This window comes from Protopterus annectens, chromosome 8.part0 (assembly GCF_019279795.1).
Source record: "Protopterus annectens isolate FY-2018-M chromosome 8.part0, PAN1.0, whole genome shotgun sequence".
NCBI classification, from domain to species: Eukaryota; Metazoa; Chordata; order Ceratodontiformes; family Protopteridae; genus Protopterus; species Protopterus annectens.
This window is the reverse complement of record NC_056741.1, coordinates 1,037,761,961-1,037,781,408: the sequence shown is the minus strand read 5'-3', so window position 1 is coordinate 1,037,781,408 and position 19,448 is coordinate 1,037,761,961. Positions and strand designations below refer to the sequence as shown.

General features: G+C 37.5%; 1 protein-coding gene across 2 annotated transcripts in view; it reads left to right on the top strand.

The window, feature by feature from the left end:
* Positions 1–19,448, top strand: part of LOC122809207 (chloride channel protein ClC-Kb-like) — a 1,320,353-nt gene that overhangs the window by 192,291 nt on the left and 1,108,614 nt on the right. For both annotated transcript variants that reach the window (XM_044080518.1, XM_044080517.1), the window contains one exon: positions 4,610–4,749. In XM_044080518.1, the coding sequence (XP_043936453.1) occupies positions 4,610–4,749 (140 nt within the window). The remainder of the gene's footprint in view (positions 1–4,609; positions 4,750–19,448) is intronic.

Sequence of the window (19,448 nt, the reverse complement as noted above, 5' to 3'; positions counted from 1 at the left end):
CCTTTACTGCCTCTCAAAATCTGTTCCCATATCCTTTCATTTAGAGTGTCTGCCAACCTCAAAATTATCTCTATGTACTCCTTTGTGAAACCTGCATTCATTCTTCTCCATTAACAATAAAAACCTGTTATGAAAGCTCACTCTTGCTGTTAACATCACCTCTGAACTCATTTGTAGCACTCGAGTTAGTACATAAGTTACTTCCTATCTATTCCTAGTTGGTCTAGTTAGTACATGTGACTTTCTATCCACTCCTAGATGGTCTAATTAATACATAAGTTACCTCTGATCTTTTCCTAGATGATCTAGGTAGTACGTAAGTGATTTCATATCCACTCCTGGATGGCCTCGTTAATACAGTAGCATTCCTAGACAGTCTAGTTAATACATAAGTGACTTCTTGTCCACTCCTAGATAGTCTAGTTAATATAAAAGTTAATTCTATATATTCCTAGACAGTCTAGTTAATACATAAGTGACTTCTTGTCCACTCCTAGATAGTCTAGTTAATATATAAGTTAATTCTATATATTCCTAGACAGTCTAGTTAATACATAAGTGACTTCCTATCTATTCTTGACAGTCTAGTTAATATATAAGTTAGTTCTACATATTCCTAGACAGTCTAGTTAATACATAAGTGACTTCCTATCTATTCTTGACAATCTAGTTAATATATAAGTTAATTCTATATATTCCTACACAGTCTAGTTAATACATAAGTGATTTCTTGTCCACTCCTAGATAGTCTAGTTAATACATAAGTGACTTCTTGTCCACTCCTAGATAGTCTAGTTAATATATAAGTTACTTCTATATATTCCTAGATGGTCTAGTTAATACATAAGTGACTACCTATCTATTCTTGACAGTCTAGTTAATATATAAGTTAATTCTATATATTCCTAGATGGTCTAGTTAGTACATAAGTGACTTATTGTCCACTCCTAGATAGTCTAGTTAATATATAAGTTAATTCTATATATTCCTAGATGATCTAGTTAGTACATAAGTGACTTCCTATCTATTCTTGACAGTCTAGTTAATATATAAGTTAATTCTATATATTCCTAGATGGTCTAGTTAGTACATAAGTGACTTCCTATCCATTCCTACCTGGTTAGCATCTTAGTCTACCCAGAGTATTATATCTTAGCATCTCTACTCAAAAGTAAACACCTGTTTAGCTTAGTTAATCTATAAATTGAAATATTTTGCCTGTCATGTATTTCTTCAAACATATATTCATTTTTCAATATATTTTGCATGCTTTTTTACTCTCTGTCTCGATATATATATATATATTTATATATTAAAAGATTTGATACAACTGTAGTATACCAGAATTAACTTGAAACCACTAAAATGAGACTGGGGTGAAAGTTTTTATCTGTTAATTACCCAAACTTGTGCTGAACAGGTGCCAGTCTCTCATCTGTGGCCCAAGTCTTTTGTACTTTCACAAAATATATGCTTCAAACATTGAAGTTTGTTTAATAATGCTTTATTAGATGTTAACAATATCCAAGTACTGACTTTAATAACCGTGCTGATAAACAATAACAGTCTGTAGAAATTCTGGAGTGCTGGATAACAGTGCTGATAAAAATATCCAAAGTTTCTGTACATATATTTTGATAATATCAACTGAAACAGTCTTTTCCTCCTGGATAGTATGACTATTTAACCTGACTTCTGTACTCAGCTCAAGTGTATGTTCTGCAGTCCAAAAGCTAACTTCCTTTCTGGAATGCTGGATATTAAGTATTTTCTGTATGTTAGTCCGAACTAACTTACTGGCTTCACTAACTATACCTGAAGTATTTGTTAATAATAATAATACCAAGACCCTATGCTACACACCTCCTTAGCCTTGATTTCCCAAGCTTGTAACATACAAACAAGATGTGTTTGTACTTAAGTGTACAGCACATTCTGTTCTTATCTGTATTCTTGACTGAAGGTTATTTTCACTGATGTATTGAAACATTATGTAAACTGTAAAGCCTGCTTTAATATGGCTGCATTTCTAGACTTATGCAAAGTGAAAAGACAAGTAACCTAACATATGTGTACATATATATATATATATATATATATATATATATATATATATATATATATATATATGGGTCCACGTTTTAATTTCGAAATCCCAGAATCTCGAGTTTCATAATATCGATCCCAGAAACTCGAAATTTTGGAATCTTAAAATTAAAAAGTTAAATAAAAAAAAAAATAAAAGCATGTTTTTGCAGGGGAGGCAAGCCCCCCTGCACCATCCACCCCCCCTTCTCTCCCATTCTTTTTTCTTTAGCACAATCTTGGAGTTGGTATATTTAAGTAGGAGGTGGTGTGTGGTTTTAGTTTTTTTTTTTTCTTTTCCACTTTTTACTTTTGAGATTCCAAAATCTTGATGTTTTGAGTTCGATATTTCAAAACTCGAGATTCTGGGATTTCGAAATTAAAAAGTGGACCCATGTATGTGTGTGTGTGTGTGTGTATATATATATATATATATATATATATATATATATATATATATATATATATATATATAGATATACGTGTGTGTGTGTGTGTGTATGTGTGTACATATATATATATATATATATATATATATATATATATATATATATATATTTCATGTTTGTTACTTATCAGTATATAAATTTATTTCAAATGTGGAGCTTTTCACTCAAGACTAACTCTGAAAAGGACAGACTTTCCTGGTAAACAAATCACTCACTCAGTCAATCAATCAATCAATCAATCAATCAATCAATCAATCAATCAATCAATCACTCAATCAGTCATCCCCAGTAGTCTAATTAGGACATGCACAATGTAATGTGATTCTACCATGCTCAGCACTTGCTAACAGAAAATAAATGAATGTGTTTGCTGACATATTGGTTCCTTGATATCTGCATTTGTTCTTCAGGTAGATTAACTTCTACAAGGTGAAGCTGATTCCACTAACTGACATCAGTATAGTTATCACTGACAATTGCTCTCTGAGTTGCCATAAAAATGTAATCAAGAATTTATCATTCTTCACAGAAGCAGACCCTTCCTCTCTTGGTAAACAGGATTAAGCTCAGTGTCACTGTTGTACTCTGGCCTGCTCCTTGAATCTATCCTTTCCAATGGGATGTAATCCAGTAACCTCAAAGCTTGCAGCTTTATCACATGATTTATCATATACTTACATGCTGGATCACTGCAGTATGACATCTTGGAATCTATAGAACTGCCATAATTTACTAGAAAACTGTGTTGCCTACATCTTATTTCCTGCATGCAGATGATTCAGTCTAGTGAGCTTCTGACACATTCCCCATTTGCTGAGGCATACCCCTATAACAACTCTGAGACAGGAAATACATCTAATAAAACAAGTTTGAACTTTCAATATTTTTGGGATGGTACCATATTCTGCACTACTTTGCCAGGGTATGGAACAGTCTCCCAAATCTTGTTAGGGTTATCTCTGATAATGCAGAACTTAGAAGCAAGTATGAGTCTCACTGTATAGGTCAAAGATAAGATAATTGTATATAATGAACTTCTTAGTCATTTCAACTTTACTTAAATGCATAATTCTTTATTAAAAGAAAGAGCTGTTATTCCTCTAACAATGCATATTCCAAAGAATTACCACAGATGTGTAAATGTTACTTGAATTTCTGGTTAAACTGTTTCTTTGATGCTGACAGTCAGTCAGAGTACTCACTTATATAAATAATACTTCATTTCACTTTGAGTCTGGAACCTGCTGACATACTCTTTCTAGTGTAGATATTATCCTGTTCTCACTTGCTTTGTATTTTCTCAACAGTTTCTCATGTACTTGATGTATGACCTACATACAGCTATAATCGGGTCTATATTAGTTCGCCAAAAGATATTTCCAGCGAACACCTCTTCATCAACACCTAACCGTCGAAAATCACTTCCACGATTTCCAAAATTTTCCCAGGACAATGAAACAATTGCCCTGCGGCACAACAGAACACACAAGGCACTAAATCAAACCCACCCAAGTGGGGGGTGTTATCCCCACACCTCCAATGTGGGGGGCTGTACCCCCAGAACACCCCTATTTATATATAACAACTCCAAGATTGCACAACAGTGGGGAAAAGGGCAAAGTTGTGTAGTTGGCCAACTACTTCAATGTCCTGGGAAAATTCCACTTATTGCAGAAGTGATTTTTGACAGTTAGGTGTCGATGAAGAAGTGTTCGCTGGAAATATCTTCCAGCAAACTAATATAGACCACTATAATCAGTGTACTAGAGTGGAGTGCAAAGCCTGTGTCTCCAGGCCGCATCTGAAGATGGGCCACAGAAGGACATCTGAGAACCCAATATATAATAAAAATACATAAAATGGATGTTTTTCTGCAAAGGGGTATTCAGTTTTCATAAAATGACAAATCGTGTCTTGTATAATAATGTGTTTCACTTCCTTAACACACACACACACACACACACACACACACACACACACACACACACACACACACACACACACACACACACACACACACACACACACACACACACACACACAGTAACTCAAACTTGTTACCCACTGTTTTTTAGGATCTGGAGTTCCTGAACTGAAGGTGATTCTGACAGGTGTAGTCCTGGAAGAATATCTGACAATTAAAACATTTGGTGCCAAAGTGGTAGGCATGACCTGTACCTTGGCTGGAGGAAGCATCATATTCTTGGGCAAAGTGGTAAGAAGCTACAACCTGTGGTATTATTCATTTTTTGGATGGTTTATTTGCCTAGCATTGTCAAGTTATGTTTAATAAATCCTTCAAAAATATCAATCAATTGTTTAAGTTTGTGAGTTATTGCTTGTGTTTGTAAAATGTAATATTCCTTACTCCCAACACCCTTCGTGGAAAGAAACATTAAAAAAAACTTCTGCAAGTATATTTAAGTACTCCTCTCTGTCTGTCTGTCTGTCTGTCTGACTGAGTATCTCCCTGGTACAAGAGGTTCTGTACATAATTATCTGTTTAAACATCTATTAAAATCTGCAGGTTCTAACCTTTCATCATATATTTTGTTCGGTACCTATAACTAACACTATAGTTCTATTAGGGATAAAAGTTATGCACCTCAGTGTACTATGTTCTACTTTTTTTCAAAAAAGATGACATCATTTTAATAAATACAAGGGAAATATGACAAGAACTAAAAAGACTGATATTGCATGTAATACTTTCAAAACCAAAAACAAGCATATAATAAAGTAAGTTTATTGTGTAACTTGGAATGATATTAAATACATGTATGTTTGCATACCTATAGTTATGGCTAGATCCATATCTATTTATTTATCTGTCTGTCTAATTATCTATCTATCTATCTATCTATCTATCTATCTATCTATCTATCTATCTATCTACCTACTTACCTACTGCAGTTGACTTTATTGAACATTTATATGGTCGATAAAATGAGCTGCAGGATTTGCTTTAATGAACATCTTTATTTCTGAATGTCCATGTTGCCAAAAAAGGTAAGTAGCTATCTATTAGAGAGGGTGTGTGTGTGTGTGTGTGTGTGTGTGTGTGTGTGTGTGTGTGTGTGTGTGTGTGTGTGTGTGTGTGTGTGTGTGTGATCTGTGTCCAAGTGAATTGATTAGTAGTACAGTTAGGGAAAGTTTATTTCTTAAGATTATGTGCAGAGTTGAGATTACAGCAAGATCAGGGTTAGGGTTTGAACATGTGAGTAAGATGGTGTTGTCTAGATAATATAATGTTTTACATATATTGCACAACATGACACTTAATATTCATATTAGGTCCCTCACACACTAGATGACTAACTAACTGGAATGTACCTAACAGGTTTGTAGGACTGAAATAAACATTATACTGAGCCATAAACTAAGCCCATGTTTTGTTTAGTAAAAGAAGTATATCAAAAGGAGTAGAAACAAACTTCCCATTTTTTGAAGTTTTGTTAGAAGCATTTCTGAACAGGGCAAATGAAATGGCATGAGAATCTAGTTACGGAATAATGGCTTTTTTACTTTTCAATGAGATGCAGTGTACTCCATTCAGGAGGGAAAACTGTTCTGCCCATTACTTTGACTGTTACCCACAACAAATAAGAAATCATTGTGGCTAATAGTCTCAAAAAGCAGTCTATCTTCATGTTATTTCACTGCTAGACAACAGAATGAAATCTTGACTGAAAGTTTCAAAACAACCTCCCCTTCCTGGAAAGAATTTCATTTTAGAAATAAAAAAGACCTTCTGATCCATATAATTCTCCTAACGGCATCTCCTGCATATCAGAACAGTAGCATAAAGAACACTAACACAATTTCACCAAAAATCACTGCATGTAGGGACACATGATTGTGCAGTGAATCTCTTAGAATACACAGGCTGTCAACGTTAAAGCATTTAAAAACAGAATGCATTTTTAGGAAATACAACAATGATGCTTATAAAAAAATAGGTATATTACTATTTAAATAATACAGATGATTAAATCTAGATATATTTTTGTCCTCACACTATGAGTGGATGAAAGCAAGTGTACCAATAATTGGAATACCTAAACTGTGAAAAAATTCTTCCAAAAAACACTTTTTTTAAGTCCATCTCAGGCTGATGGGATCTCAGTTTGACATCTCATCCGAAGGATGGCACACTCAGAGGTATAATTAACTATTCTTATACCCAGGGCCATCCCCCAGATCTGGAGCCTCTAAATATTTAGTTGAAGGAAAAAAAAACAAAGCTGCAGTTTCTCCCTCAGTGCTGGTCTAGGGCTAATGCGTTGAAGAATGATCGCCTTCTGGCTATCATGCCCCATAGCCCTTTGTACCCAGGACAGCTATCCCCTTTGCTCCATTCTAAACTTTTGCACCTTGGGCAACTGCCCACTTCCCACCACCCTAGCTATTCTACTGACTGCATTATCAGTACTAGAAAATTAATTCAAGTTCCTGGTACAGGAAAAGAACCTACTGTCTTTTGGATCTTTTAGTAGTAAGGGCAAGAGTGCAGCTGGTTTTGGAAACACTGAAAATCAAAAAGGCAAAAATCAAACTAAAAATCAAATGCTAACTCAGAATTCTTGCCTATACATTTATATCTAGGATTAAACAGTTTATGTGACTACATAAGTTGCTAAATGCTGGGGTGCTGTTAAACATAGAATGCAGCAGAAAGGGCAATCCTGATAGTTTCATTTCTTATGAACAATAAAACTAGGGTTGTTAATACATTCACTGAGATTTCAAAGTCACAGTAACCCAGAGCTAAGACTCACATTCACTGTTAATAGCTGATGACATTTTTATATTCTTACATGGAGGGGAAATGATTTATAGAAATTTACCTAGCACATGCCTATTTACATACAAAAGTGGAATATTCTTACAAGTTCATAGGTTCAGAGGTAAATACTAGGCAATCAGTCTGCAGACCATTTCAAGCCAAGGCAAAAAGTTCCCTCTAGCCTCAAGGAGGGCGAGACAAGATAGATGGAGGGAGAATCTGAGGCTGCCCTTACAATTATCTATTTTTACCTTGAAGGTGGCAAGGGTGCTACTCTGCCTGACATGCAGCTGAGTTTGTTCCAGAGGTGTGGAATACACTGGGATATGAATCTATCATGTCAAAGTGTCTTATGCATCTGTTGTTGAAGGTTTAGTTCCTTTAACCAAGTATTTGAAGTGGCATTAATTCTGAGAACTAGCAATTCCTAACAAGCATAAAGGGTGGCTGCGTTATAAATGACTGAATCTAGGAGGACGTCTGCACTTTCTGTTTTGCAAAAGGCAATGGAACAGGCAGTACAAGGAATTCCTAATGTTTACTGCTATCAAAATGCCAGCCTGATGACAAGGAAGAGTGGTAAGGAACACCTGGATAACCCATGAAGTAGCTTAGGCTAAAGGATAGCCAATAGAGATAAACATGCTTTTCTCAAACACAAGATTTCATATTGTGGACATATTATTGACAGGAGTTGACCATACAAGTTACAGAATAAAAATGGGGCAATGTTAAAGGTTCATAGGCTTGAAGATGTGCTGCAGCTGAGGTGATGTGTAAGACTGGTAAACTACTACCAAAAATTTCTTTGAGACTCTTAGTGGTACTGCATATATTGAAAGGGCATGTGAATTTGTTACACCTGTCTCTTCATATTGTTACTTATTGTACAACATATACTGAAATATAACAATGAATACTGCTATTGCCATGATTTGAGCAAAAAATTCACTTTATGTGTGATCTCTCATACTTCAAGTTGGCTTGAAGGGTATGAGAGTCATGGAATGGGGAACATAACTACGTGTTAGCTTTGTGGATATATTCATTTTGACTGAATGGTTTTGAGCAGAGGACTACTGCATATGAAGAGCAGAAAATATTTTTAGTAGGCCAGAATTTGCCCTTTCTTCATGGTTACACAGCCTTGGAGTTTAGTATGTTTAAGTAAAGGGTACAATGGCAAAGTTTTCTATGTATGGGGTATATAGACACTTTTTGCCCTTCAAAAATGCTTAGTTTTTTTAACTTTTCTTTGATTTTTTTTAACAGTTTACTGTTTCTTTATGCATAGGGTTTGAACTGTGGGTTTCATTGTAGTAAGATTCAGTGGTCCTAGTTTCATCAGTGTGACAGCTCCTCCACTGACTGTTTAACTACAGAATGGCCCTGAATAAAAATGGGTGTGTACAAGGAAACATATCTTTGACAGAACAATATAAAGGATTACATCAACTGAGTGCTCATCTTTTTTGCTCTATCTTTGTCAATGAGAATACCTCATGAGTCATCTTTTAGAATTTGTGCTTTTCTGTTGCATCACTTCCATGAATGTATATACAGACCCTGTGGGGTGGACCAAAGCTAAGCCTATCTATGGCAAAGTCAGCAGAAAAATCTCTTAACCAGTTGTGTAGAATAAAGAAATGTCACTGGTGCTTATTATGGGAAGAGGCATATTTATTTTTTTTATTTTATTTTATTTATTTTACATTTGTTAACCGGGGGTGTCTGACTGAGCCGAAAAGGCCCTTTTTCAGCAGAGGCCCGGGGAGAAAAGCTCCACAAAGAAAAATTACAGACACATTTAGTTATTTAGACATAATCAGTATACACACAAATTACAAGAGACATGTTTTTACAGTGGTATAAACAGTTACAGTGGAGAGAACAATCAAAAAGATATTAATTTTAAAAATAAAGGTAAGTAATAGATTTGTGGTGTACAGCTGAACTTTGGAATGTAGGTAGAATACATACATAGTACACAGGTACAGTACATACATTGTAGATTAGCCAGTGTTTGTGAGTAAGATTGAAAACTATTATCAATTGCTCTAGATTTAGTATGCATATGATATCCGCTTTCACTAGCCTGGGAGCAATCATGGCACTGCCAACTTTGCTTGAGATGTTGCCTGATGAGGTCTTTAAAGGAGGCTTTGGATGATGTGTTTTGAATGCTAGTAGGGACAGAGTTCCATTTTTAGCCCGGAACTACTATATAGTGCATCTCCAAAGCTATTGTAGCTGTTGGTGACTTCTAGTAGTAGTTTGCTTGATGATCTAAGAGGCCTTTTGGCTGAGTGATGTTGTACTAGGTTTTTGAGGGCAGGACACTTATTGGGGAGGTAATAGATAGAATGACAGAGGCAGAGCTGATTGTAGGTTAGAAGGTTGGGCAGTTCAAGCCAGGAGCTGTCTCAAAGCAGTACAGTGATGAGTTCTATATGAGCAATTTGCAGCAAAACGGGCAATTCTGTTATAGCAAGCTTCCATTTTGCTTAGTTCAGTTTTGTTGAGATTAGTCAGAATGGGAGATGCATACAGTAGGGTGGATAGAAGTTGGGAGCGCAATGGCTGATCTTGTGTTGTTGGTAAGAAATGGTTTGATGTGACCCCAGTTTGGCATGTACTTTTAATAGTTAAGTTCAGATGACTATCAAATTTTAGGTGGGAGTCTATGGTTATTCCCAATAGCTTAGCCTGTGCCACTGGAGCAATTGGAGTAGCATTTGTGGAGTAGATAGTGAATTGACTGTTAGTGTTTTTGTTAGAACTGGTTATAATCATAAGCTGAGTTTTCTTTGGATTGAGGATTTTCAACGTCAGAGAATGCTAGTTGAGTTGTTTGCAGGAGGGTGGGAATGTTTTGTGCAGCACAGATTAAGGTAGTGTCATCTGCATACTGAATTATAGATGCATGCTGTGTGGAGGTGTGGAGGTCATTTGTGAAGACTGTGAATAGTAGTGGTCCTAAGATAGAACCCTGTGGGACTCCTATAGTTATGGGCAGCTGAGGAGAGAAGCTTGGTACCTGTCAGTTAAGTAGCTTTGGAACCAGGTAAGAGTGGAATTCGATAGATGATATTGGTTTAGTTTGTTTAGCAGGATTTGGTGCGAGACTGTGTCAAATGCATCTGTGAAGCAGAGGAGAGCTATAGTGGTACTATGGGCAGGTCTGAAACCATGCTGAGTAGGTGACAGGATGTTGCAGTCTAGGAGATAGTTTAGCATCTGGGTATGGATGCATTTTTCTAGGATTTTGGCCAGGGGGGAGAGTAAAGCAATGGGTCTGTAGTTATTAAGTTCAGTGGAGGTCCGATATTTTCCAGAGTTTGGGCACATAGTTTTCAACATATGATGATTTTGAATAGAAAAAGGGTATCTGTGGTGAATGAAGACAGCTCACAACACTGATCACAAAGTATTCTGAAGAAGAATGTCATAGTCAGCTAAATAATATTGGTCCTTGTTCCAGTGGGACAGTCATAGACACACAGTATAAGAAAACATGCATCCCTTTCATCTTTATTTAAATTATAGAAACCACTGCTATTATTATTATTTCATAGATGAAATACTTAATTTTTACAAGAATTAATGACATTTGTATTCAAATTGCTAATGTTAGAGAAAATTTGATTTAATGTCACACTCCTGGCAAAGTTTTTAATGTCAAAGACAAATTCATGATGTCTTGAAGGAGACATTAAAACAAATTTTCTCTAACATTAGCAATTTGAATACAAATGTCATTAATTCCTGTGACAATGAAGTATTTCATCTACGGAAAATAATAAAAGCAGAGGTTTGTATAATTTAGATAAAGATGAAAGGGATGCATTAAGACAACTACTGGACAATAATCAGATAATAATCAAGCCAGCAGACAAAGGAGGTGCCACTGAAGGTGTGGACAGAGAATGCTACGAAAGGAAGCTGTATGAACTACTGAGGGATGAGGACACATATACATCTATACAGAAATGGGACTTGGATGAAGTAATACAAGGTGTTGAGTATAGTTTATATCACCTCATGATTACACACCTTATAACACCAGATTTATATGAATCTCTTTTGGTAAGATCCAGTTATTCCAGTGATATAAGGATTACCAAAAATCCACAAGAACTCGTCAGACCTCCCCCATGCAACCCATAGTTTCAGGAGCAGGATGGGCCACAGAACCTTCACCCATCTATGTAGAACACATGCTAAAATAATACCAAAACTGTGCTAAAAGACATGGAGGATTTTCTCATTAGCCTTTCCACATTCTGCCAAATGAAGCATCTGCAAGGCAATGAGTTACTAATGACTATGGATGTAAGAAGTTTATTTACTGTCATACCCAATCAATACGGCATAGGTTCATAGGTTCATAGGTAGGTTCCAGGCTATCAGCCCAAGGGCCTATATAAGCCTAGTCAACAAGGTTCCCTGGCTTACGCCACCCAAGAAAGTTATTTTCCTGTGCCACTGTTGAGCAGAGACACAAAAGTGATTCCCGGGGTGTATTTACTATTTCCTATCCACTCATCAAGAATTTTCTTGAAGAGTGCTAATGAAGAACGTTGCTTGACATAGATGAGTAGCCTGTTCCAGAGTATGGGAAGTCTCTGAGACAGAAATCTATCCCTCCAGCATGTCCTGTTTATTGTGGTGACAAGGTTTAGGTGCCTAGAGCATGTAGCTTGGAGGGATTGGGATTTCTTTAGGTGTAGCATGTCCAACAGCTCTGGGTTTGACATAGCTTTATATGTTAGGCAGAGATCACCTCGGAGTAGGCGATATGCTACGGAATAAAGCTGGAGTTGTTTGAGGCGGTCAGTGTAGGGCATTTGTTTGAGGCCAGTAATCCTCTTTGTGAGGTACTTCTGTGGCCTTTCCAGCTGCTGCAGATGTCTTGTGAGGTTCATTCCAAAAGGGGCATTGTACTCTATAATGGGTCTAATGAGTGTCAAGTAGAGGGGAACAATGACCTCTTTTTTCCTGGATGAGAACCCTTTTATGATGAGGTGTGCCATGTAGAAGGACTTCCTGACTACTGTGGTGATGTGACTATCAAAGGAGAGACTACTGTCCACCTGGGTCCCAAGGTCTCTTATCACACATTTGGTGTTAAGTAGATTGCTGCCTATGTGGTAGTTCATGGGTACAGCATTTTTACCAAAGGAGATGACACTGCACTTTTTGGCATTGAGCTTGAGGCCATGGCTCTGATACCAGGCATCTGTCTCAGCGAGGCCCTTCGATAGGATGTTCACATCATTTGGGGACTTGACTATGGCTCCTAGTTGGCAGTCATCTGCAAACTTTGTTAGCCAGATGCCTTCTGTGTTAGCCTGTACTTCAGAGAAGTAGATACCAAGCAGGAGAGGTCCCAGGATGGAATCCACTTGTCCCTGCTTTGAGGTCAGTTTTGGAGTCTGCAACTTTTACAGTGTGGCTTCTGTCAGTGAGCCAGTTGGCAACCTATCTCATGACATAGGGATTTATACCTAGTTTAGTGAGTTTAGCTATATTTCCAGAAGAGGGGGATGGTGTCGAAAGCCTTGGCGAGGTCAAGATAGGCTGTGTGAACCACCTTACCCTCATCTACGGCTTTGGTGACTGCCTCAAAGAAGTCGATCAGGTTCAGGAGGCATGATCTGCCTTTCATAAACCTGAACTGGGTGGGATCCAGAGTTTGGAGGTTACCAATGTCTTTGTTTATGAGTTCCATGATGATACGTTCCATGGCCTTGCCGACCAGGCTCGTCAGGCTAATAGTTCGATAGTTCCCGGGATCAGTGGTGGCTCCCCCTTTGTGGAGTGGGATAACTGTGGCTGTGCACCATTCAGTGTGCACAAAGCCTGATGTGAGGTTATTATTGAACATGGTGCTTAAGTGGGGAGCCAGTTCGTTCTGAAGTTTGAGTAAAACGCAGCCTGGGATGTTGTCTGGTCCCTTGGATGCTGTATTTTTGGCTTTAGAGAGTGCAGCTTTTACCTGCGTAGTTTTGATTACAGGGACTCTGCATTCTTCCTGTATAGATATGGGCACTTTAGTGGGTGAGGGGGGGTTAAGTTAGCACTGAACCTATCTGCCAGGATGTTGGCAATATCAGTTGGTTCTGTAATTTTTGTGCCTTTGTGCTGTAACTCAGAGCAGATCTGGGTGTTACCATCGAGATTCTTGACATAGCTATAGAATGCTTTGTGGTTGTCCTTAGAACTAGTGGTGATTTTGTTTTCATAGCTAGCTTTGGAGGATCTTATAAGGGATCTCAGCTTCTTACTGAGGCTGACCAGGGAGCTCCTCTACTCATGGGATTTTACTCTCTTTTGCAACAGTTTCTTCCTTCTGTTGTACAGTTTGTTTATGGCAGGGGACCACCAAATTGGCTTCCTTTTTTTGGAGGATAGCATCTTGGTTCTGTTTGGGATAGCACAATCCATGCACTTGTGTAAGTGCTTATAGAGTGCATTTGTGTAGGATTCAGCAATTGTAACTGCATTGTCCATCTGCATGGGTGTCATGAAGTTCACTACTTCTGTCTTAAGAAGCATGAAGTTGGCTTTGGAGAAATTTTTTACCGTGGTTTCCTTAATGGGGGGTGGGGGCGGGATGTGGATATCAAGGGTGATTAGCTTATGGTTGGATTGGACCAATGAGGAGTTGACTTCAGGTGTGGAACAGCGGTCACTCATGTTGGTAATGACTAGGTCTAGGATATTGTTGCCCCTGGTGGTGGTGTGGTTAAGTTGATCCAGGGCACTGGAGTTTATGAATTCCAGAAAGCGTTGAGCTAAGGATTTAGTACACAAGTAGTTTTTCCAGTTAATGGTGGGGTAGTTGAAGTCACCCATTATTAGGGTGTTTGGTTGAACCCTAATATTTTCCAGTACATCAAGAAATGAGGAGTGGGAATCCTGGGGCACGGTACAATTTGGATTGCAGTTTTGCCCAGAGTTAGTTGCACTTGGATAACCTCAGATGCATTATGCTGAGCAACTAGCCTGGAGGTGTGGATATCCTTAATGAATATGGACACACCTCCGCCTTTGGTGTTTCGGTCCAGGTTAAATGGCCGAAAAGTGTGGTATGAGTTATAGCCTGGTAGTGCAGGGGTGCTCTCTGGAGCCTTGAACCAGGTCTCAGTTACTGCACAGATATCGATGTCCTCCATTTTAAGGAGTGCCTTGAGTGAGTGCATTTTGAGATTTAGACTTCTAGCATTGAGTAGCATTACCCTCAGTTTGAATCGATTAGTAAGATTCTATATAATGACAATGCATATAAGGAGGTTGACATTAAATGACTGACCTCCTTATTAGAGATTATATTAGACAACAATGTTCTCATGTATGATGGTCATTATTATATACAAAAATGAGGGGTAGCGATGGGGACCTCCTGTGCCAACTCATATTCGAACTTGGTTATGGCACAGTAGGAGAATGATTATATATTTAATGAGCTTAATATGTGGAGGAAACATCGTTTGTATTACAAGAGGTTTGTGGATGACATTTTCTTCCTTTGGTATGGAGATGGATGACAGTTATATATGTTTGCCAACAATTTAAAATCCACTACCAATTTACTGGATTTTGATGTCAATAGCTCTGACCATAGGATTGACTTTCTGGATGTTACCATTATGAATGAAGCAGATGGCACAATTGAGACATGTACATACCGGAAGCACTGCTGGAGGAATAATTCCTTACATCGATCCAGTATGCACCTACGACAGATATTTCCACAGGTTATTAAGAACAAATTCCTACGTCAGTCCAGGCTCAACACAGGGGGTGATGAATATAAACAGAAAGTGATTGACACTAAAACTGAACTGAGAGAAAGGGCTACAAGAGAAATGAGATGGATAATATTGTACTTGAAGTACAACAGAGGAAAACCAAAGGCAAACTCTAGTTTCATAGAAAAAAAGGATGAGAATAACAGGTGTATCATGAAGGATGGACATCCTGAGATGAGATGCATTCTGACCTATAGTCAAGATGTGAAACAGATATGTGCCATAATAAGAAAGAACTGGCCAATGCTGACAGCTGATGATACTATCAGACGGATAGTTGGAGATACACCCAAATTTTGCTACAAGAATAAAAGGAACCTTTAACAATTATTATGTAAGGACACCTTTATGCAAGCAAGAGTTACACATGGAGTGAGATGTGGAACCTTCAGATATGGTCACTGTACATCCTGCCCATATATATTACATGATGGAACCTTTGAACATCCTATAACAGGAAGATGCTATAGATTAAATATGTATGCAGACTGTAGAAAGAAGGATATTTTTATATAGCCACATGCACATTATGTACAAGTTTCTATGTTTATAAAACAAACTACCAGTTTAGAGTTCATATGCAGGCACAATTAAGAGAGTTTCTACAAATGCATTAAGCAAATATGTCATGTGTAATCCTGGACATACATTTTGATTTAAGATTTTACAAATAGTATATTTGACTGCAAGAAGAGGTAATATAAAAGAAACAGAGTATGAGGAAGCTAAATGGATAGTAGATCTAAGAGCTGATAAGGATCCAGGACTGAATGAGTTACTCCCTTTAAAACCAGTGTTGAGAAGACATCATCTCAGGAGGTGAAACCTGACTGGGCACTCCCCCTTAGTTAATGATGAATTGATTGGAACTGGTTAGATCTGAAGAAGACCAAGCCGAAAGGACCCATCTTGATTTTACTTCATTTATTTTATTTGTTTATTAAAGTTCCTGCCATGGTATTACTCTCTTGTTTTTTATTTTTCTTGAACCTATAGTACTGCAAGGCTTCATTAAATAAAATATCTATGTTAGCCTTACACTGGGACTGTAACTATATCTGAGTGTGCAATGTGAAGAAACAAGCTGGTATTGTTATGACTAGTTTGTATATCGGGAACTAAATAAGCATGCAATTTTATGTAAAAGACTAAGTGCTAATGAGGATTGTGTTCCTTCCGTAGGTTAAAAACTAGAAGAGGAGAAAGTATTGTATATGTGTCTGCTGAACAGCATGCACATGTGCACCTTCCATTCAGGAAGTACTCCTGTAGTAACAAGTAAAGGATGTGTGTGCAGCCATTCCAGTTCTGCTTGTTATTTATTATCAGAGTAGTGTGCAGATGAAAAACATGCAATCGTTACTGAAGTGCTGTAATATAAATATGACATTTCATTTTGTAATAACTTACTGTAGGCATCTAGTCATGTGTTATCTAGGTTTACCTTCATGTGTGCATATTGCACACGGGCGAACAGCAATTGTCCAAAAGGCAGTTTGCAAAGTTTGCAAATGCTGAATGGAAAAAGGTTCAAATGTGCAATGAGTGAATGCACAGTGACATTCGCTCATTGCACATTCAACATTTTGGGGTGGATTGCACTATAGTGGGGATCAGAAAATGGTCGATCTCGGAGTTAGAATGTTAAAGAAGGGGGGTGTTGGGGGCTTGCCCCCCTGCTTTACACTTCATTAGATTTTTTTTCGACATTAATGTTCGAAAATCAGTGAATCTGCTTTTCGATTTGCTGATTTTCGAACATTTAAAACTGTTGCTGTTTTCATTTTCGTGATTACGATTCGCTCATATGAGCAATCGCACCACTGTGATTCGGTGTTGTAAAGGTAAACCATTATCTAACCTCTCCAGCAGGTGTCTTCTACTTATTTAGGACTTTTCCCACTTAATACTTGGATGCTAGGGACTAAATGGGATCTTGTCATTTTTGAAGCAACTTTATGGGCATCATGCCTTTTAGCTGGCGACAAATTCTAGGCTTAAAAATTTGTAAGATTTATCAGTTTTTTAATAATAATTATTAGATGCCAAACCCGTAAAATGCATTTATTTTGGATGTATGGACATAATTATTGCTGGGGAAAATTCCATATTGTTAGCAGTCTGTAACGTATGAGCTTTTTATGTTTCTCATTACTAATGCCCATTTGTTTCTTTAAATTTGTTAACCTGGGTTGAACCGTGATTACAATGAACCAATTTCAGTTTCAGCCTGGAGTTCAAAGTAACAGACAAATAGAAACAGATTTCTAATAATTTCCATAGTAAAACAAACAAACAAAAAGAAAAGAACAAAAAAAAGCATTTTACATCCCAACTTGCTGTTTGCATGTAGTCAGATTCTTTGCTGTAGAAGTTGTAATTATTAATGATTTTATGGAGCTGGCCAATACAGAGTTAATGTTTAATTAAAGGGATAATCTGGTTTATCAGATCAGTCCAGTGCACACTTGTTTACATTAAATTCTGATCCTTAAGTAAGGCAAATGTTCCCAAGAGGGTCTTAATTTGGTGATTCTGAAAATGTATTTTGTTTTTGTGGTACTACTGGTACCATTATATGATAACCTGTGCATGCAGAATTGTTTGTTTGGATTTGAAACAAACTTCCTCATCAGCATTTATTCACCAAGTTTTTACAAATCTTAAATGTGGTTCCAGACACGATGCTTTCATAGTTTGTCTGCCAGCTTTATTTTACCTTTGTTATTCTAATTACTGCAAATTTCCCCGTGCTCTTTGGTGATGAAAAACATGCCTGCCCTTACTTTTTATTGTCACTCCTTACCTTTTAATCAGGAGCCACTGGTCCACCCCCCCCCCCCCCCGCTGTTAAAATATACCACTCTGGTTATGGAGTTATCTTGTTCAGAGTAGTTAATAATAGCAACAGACATCAGCATTCAGAGTAGAAAAGCAACTTTAATAATGCGCAAAATACCAGCATAGCAGAAAAGCAGTTAACAGCTGCAGCTTACATCTCCAAGTATAGAAGTGGCATGTCAGACTCAATGCATTATGGGATTATACCTTTCTAAAGGCATAAAACATATAGGTCACAATGCCATATTTTGACACACATATTTAACATTCTTAAATGCAATGCAAAACCTGCACAAATTAATTTTATTTTACTCACATTTGACAGACAGTTACCTTCTAATAGTAGCACTGATAAAGTAAGGCAAATGCTCAGCAGTGAGTGTTGTGGTAGACTGACTTTGCAACTAATTTGAGTTGGTCTCACTGGATCATTCTGATGGACATGGAGGAAAAAAGGTAAACAAATGATTAAAGCATTTTAGTTTTTTTTCCAGTGCCCATATTTGGAACAGTCTGGGCAGCATCGGAACAATCAAATTTGTGTTTGGATTTGAAACAATCTATGCATCTTCTGAATCCATTTCAGATTTGGGACTTACTGCCGCCTTTGCCTTGAGTGGCAGGTTGTGTTACAGCCTTTGAAGAAAGTGGACACTTTGTCTGGCTAAAGACCCCATCATCCTTTAGCTCCAGTACCTGGGCACGACTCTCAAAATCACAACTTTCCATTTGAAATTCTTCAGGAACTGCCTGAATATGTATCTGTCATGTCTTACAGTGTGCCATCTTCAGTTTGCAACACTTAGGACCTTGGATGTTCATTTTTTGTAATGCAATGCCAGCTGTCTTCCACTTTCTTTCCCCCTCTAGCTTAAGGTGCACAAATTGGTCTGGTTGGAGGACAGGTAAAGTTTTGGGTGGCATATCACATGACATAGAAACACTTGTAAGAGTCTTTTACTCTTTGGTCATTTCTCATGATGGATTCAAATGGAATTGTCTTTGGTTTCTGATTGGATAGTGCTTTATCTTCCAAGCAGTAACTGTGCGGGGCTTAGTTCTGAAGGACTGTGTGGATTAGTATGGTAAGTCATGAGGTATCAGTGATGGTCAGGCTGTCTCATTAGCTCCATTGGACTGTGGATTGTGAGAACCTGATATAGTATGTATGAAGCCATAGCCCTCAGCAAATTGCTGGAGCTCAGTAGATACAAACTGTGTACCATTCTCACCATTTCCAAGGGCATGCCAAATCTGGCAAACATCTTAAATCTAGCAATAATTTCTTGGCTAGTTGTGGTTGGCACATGCTATATCTCTAATTCTTGAGAGCAATAGCTTCTATGAGGTATCTCTTTACTTCAAGCTCACATAAATCAGGAGCTATTTTTTTTTTAAATAAACCTGTGGTAAATAAATTGGTAACAATGTATTTCTCATCTGAGATGGTTTACTGGCATGTTGATACAGTGT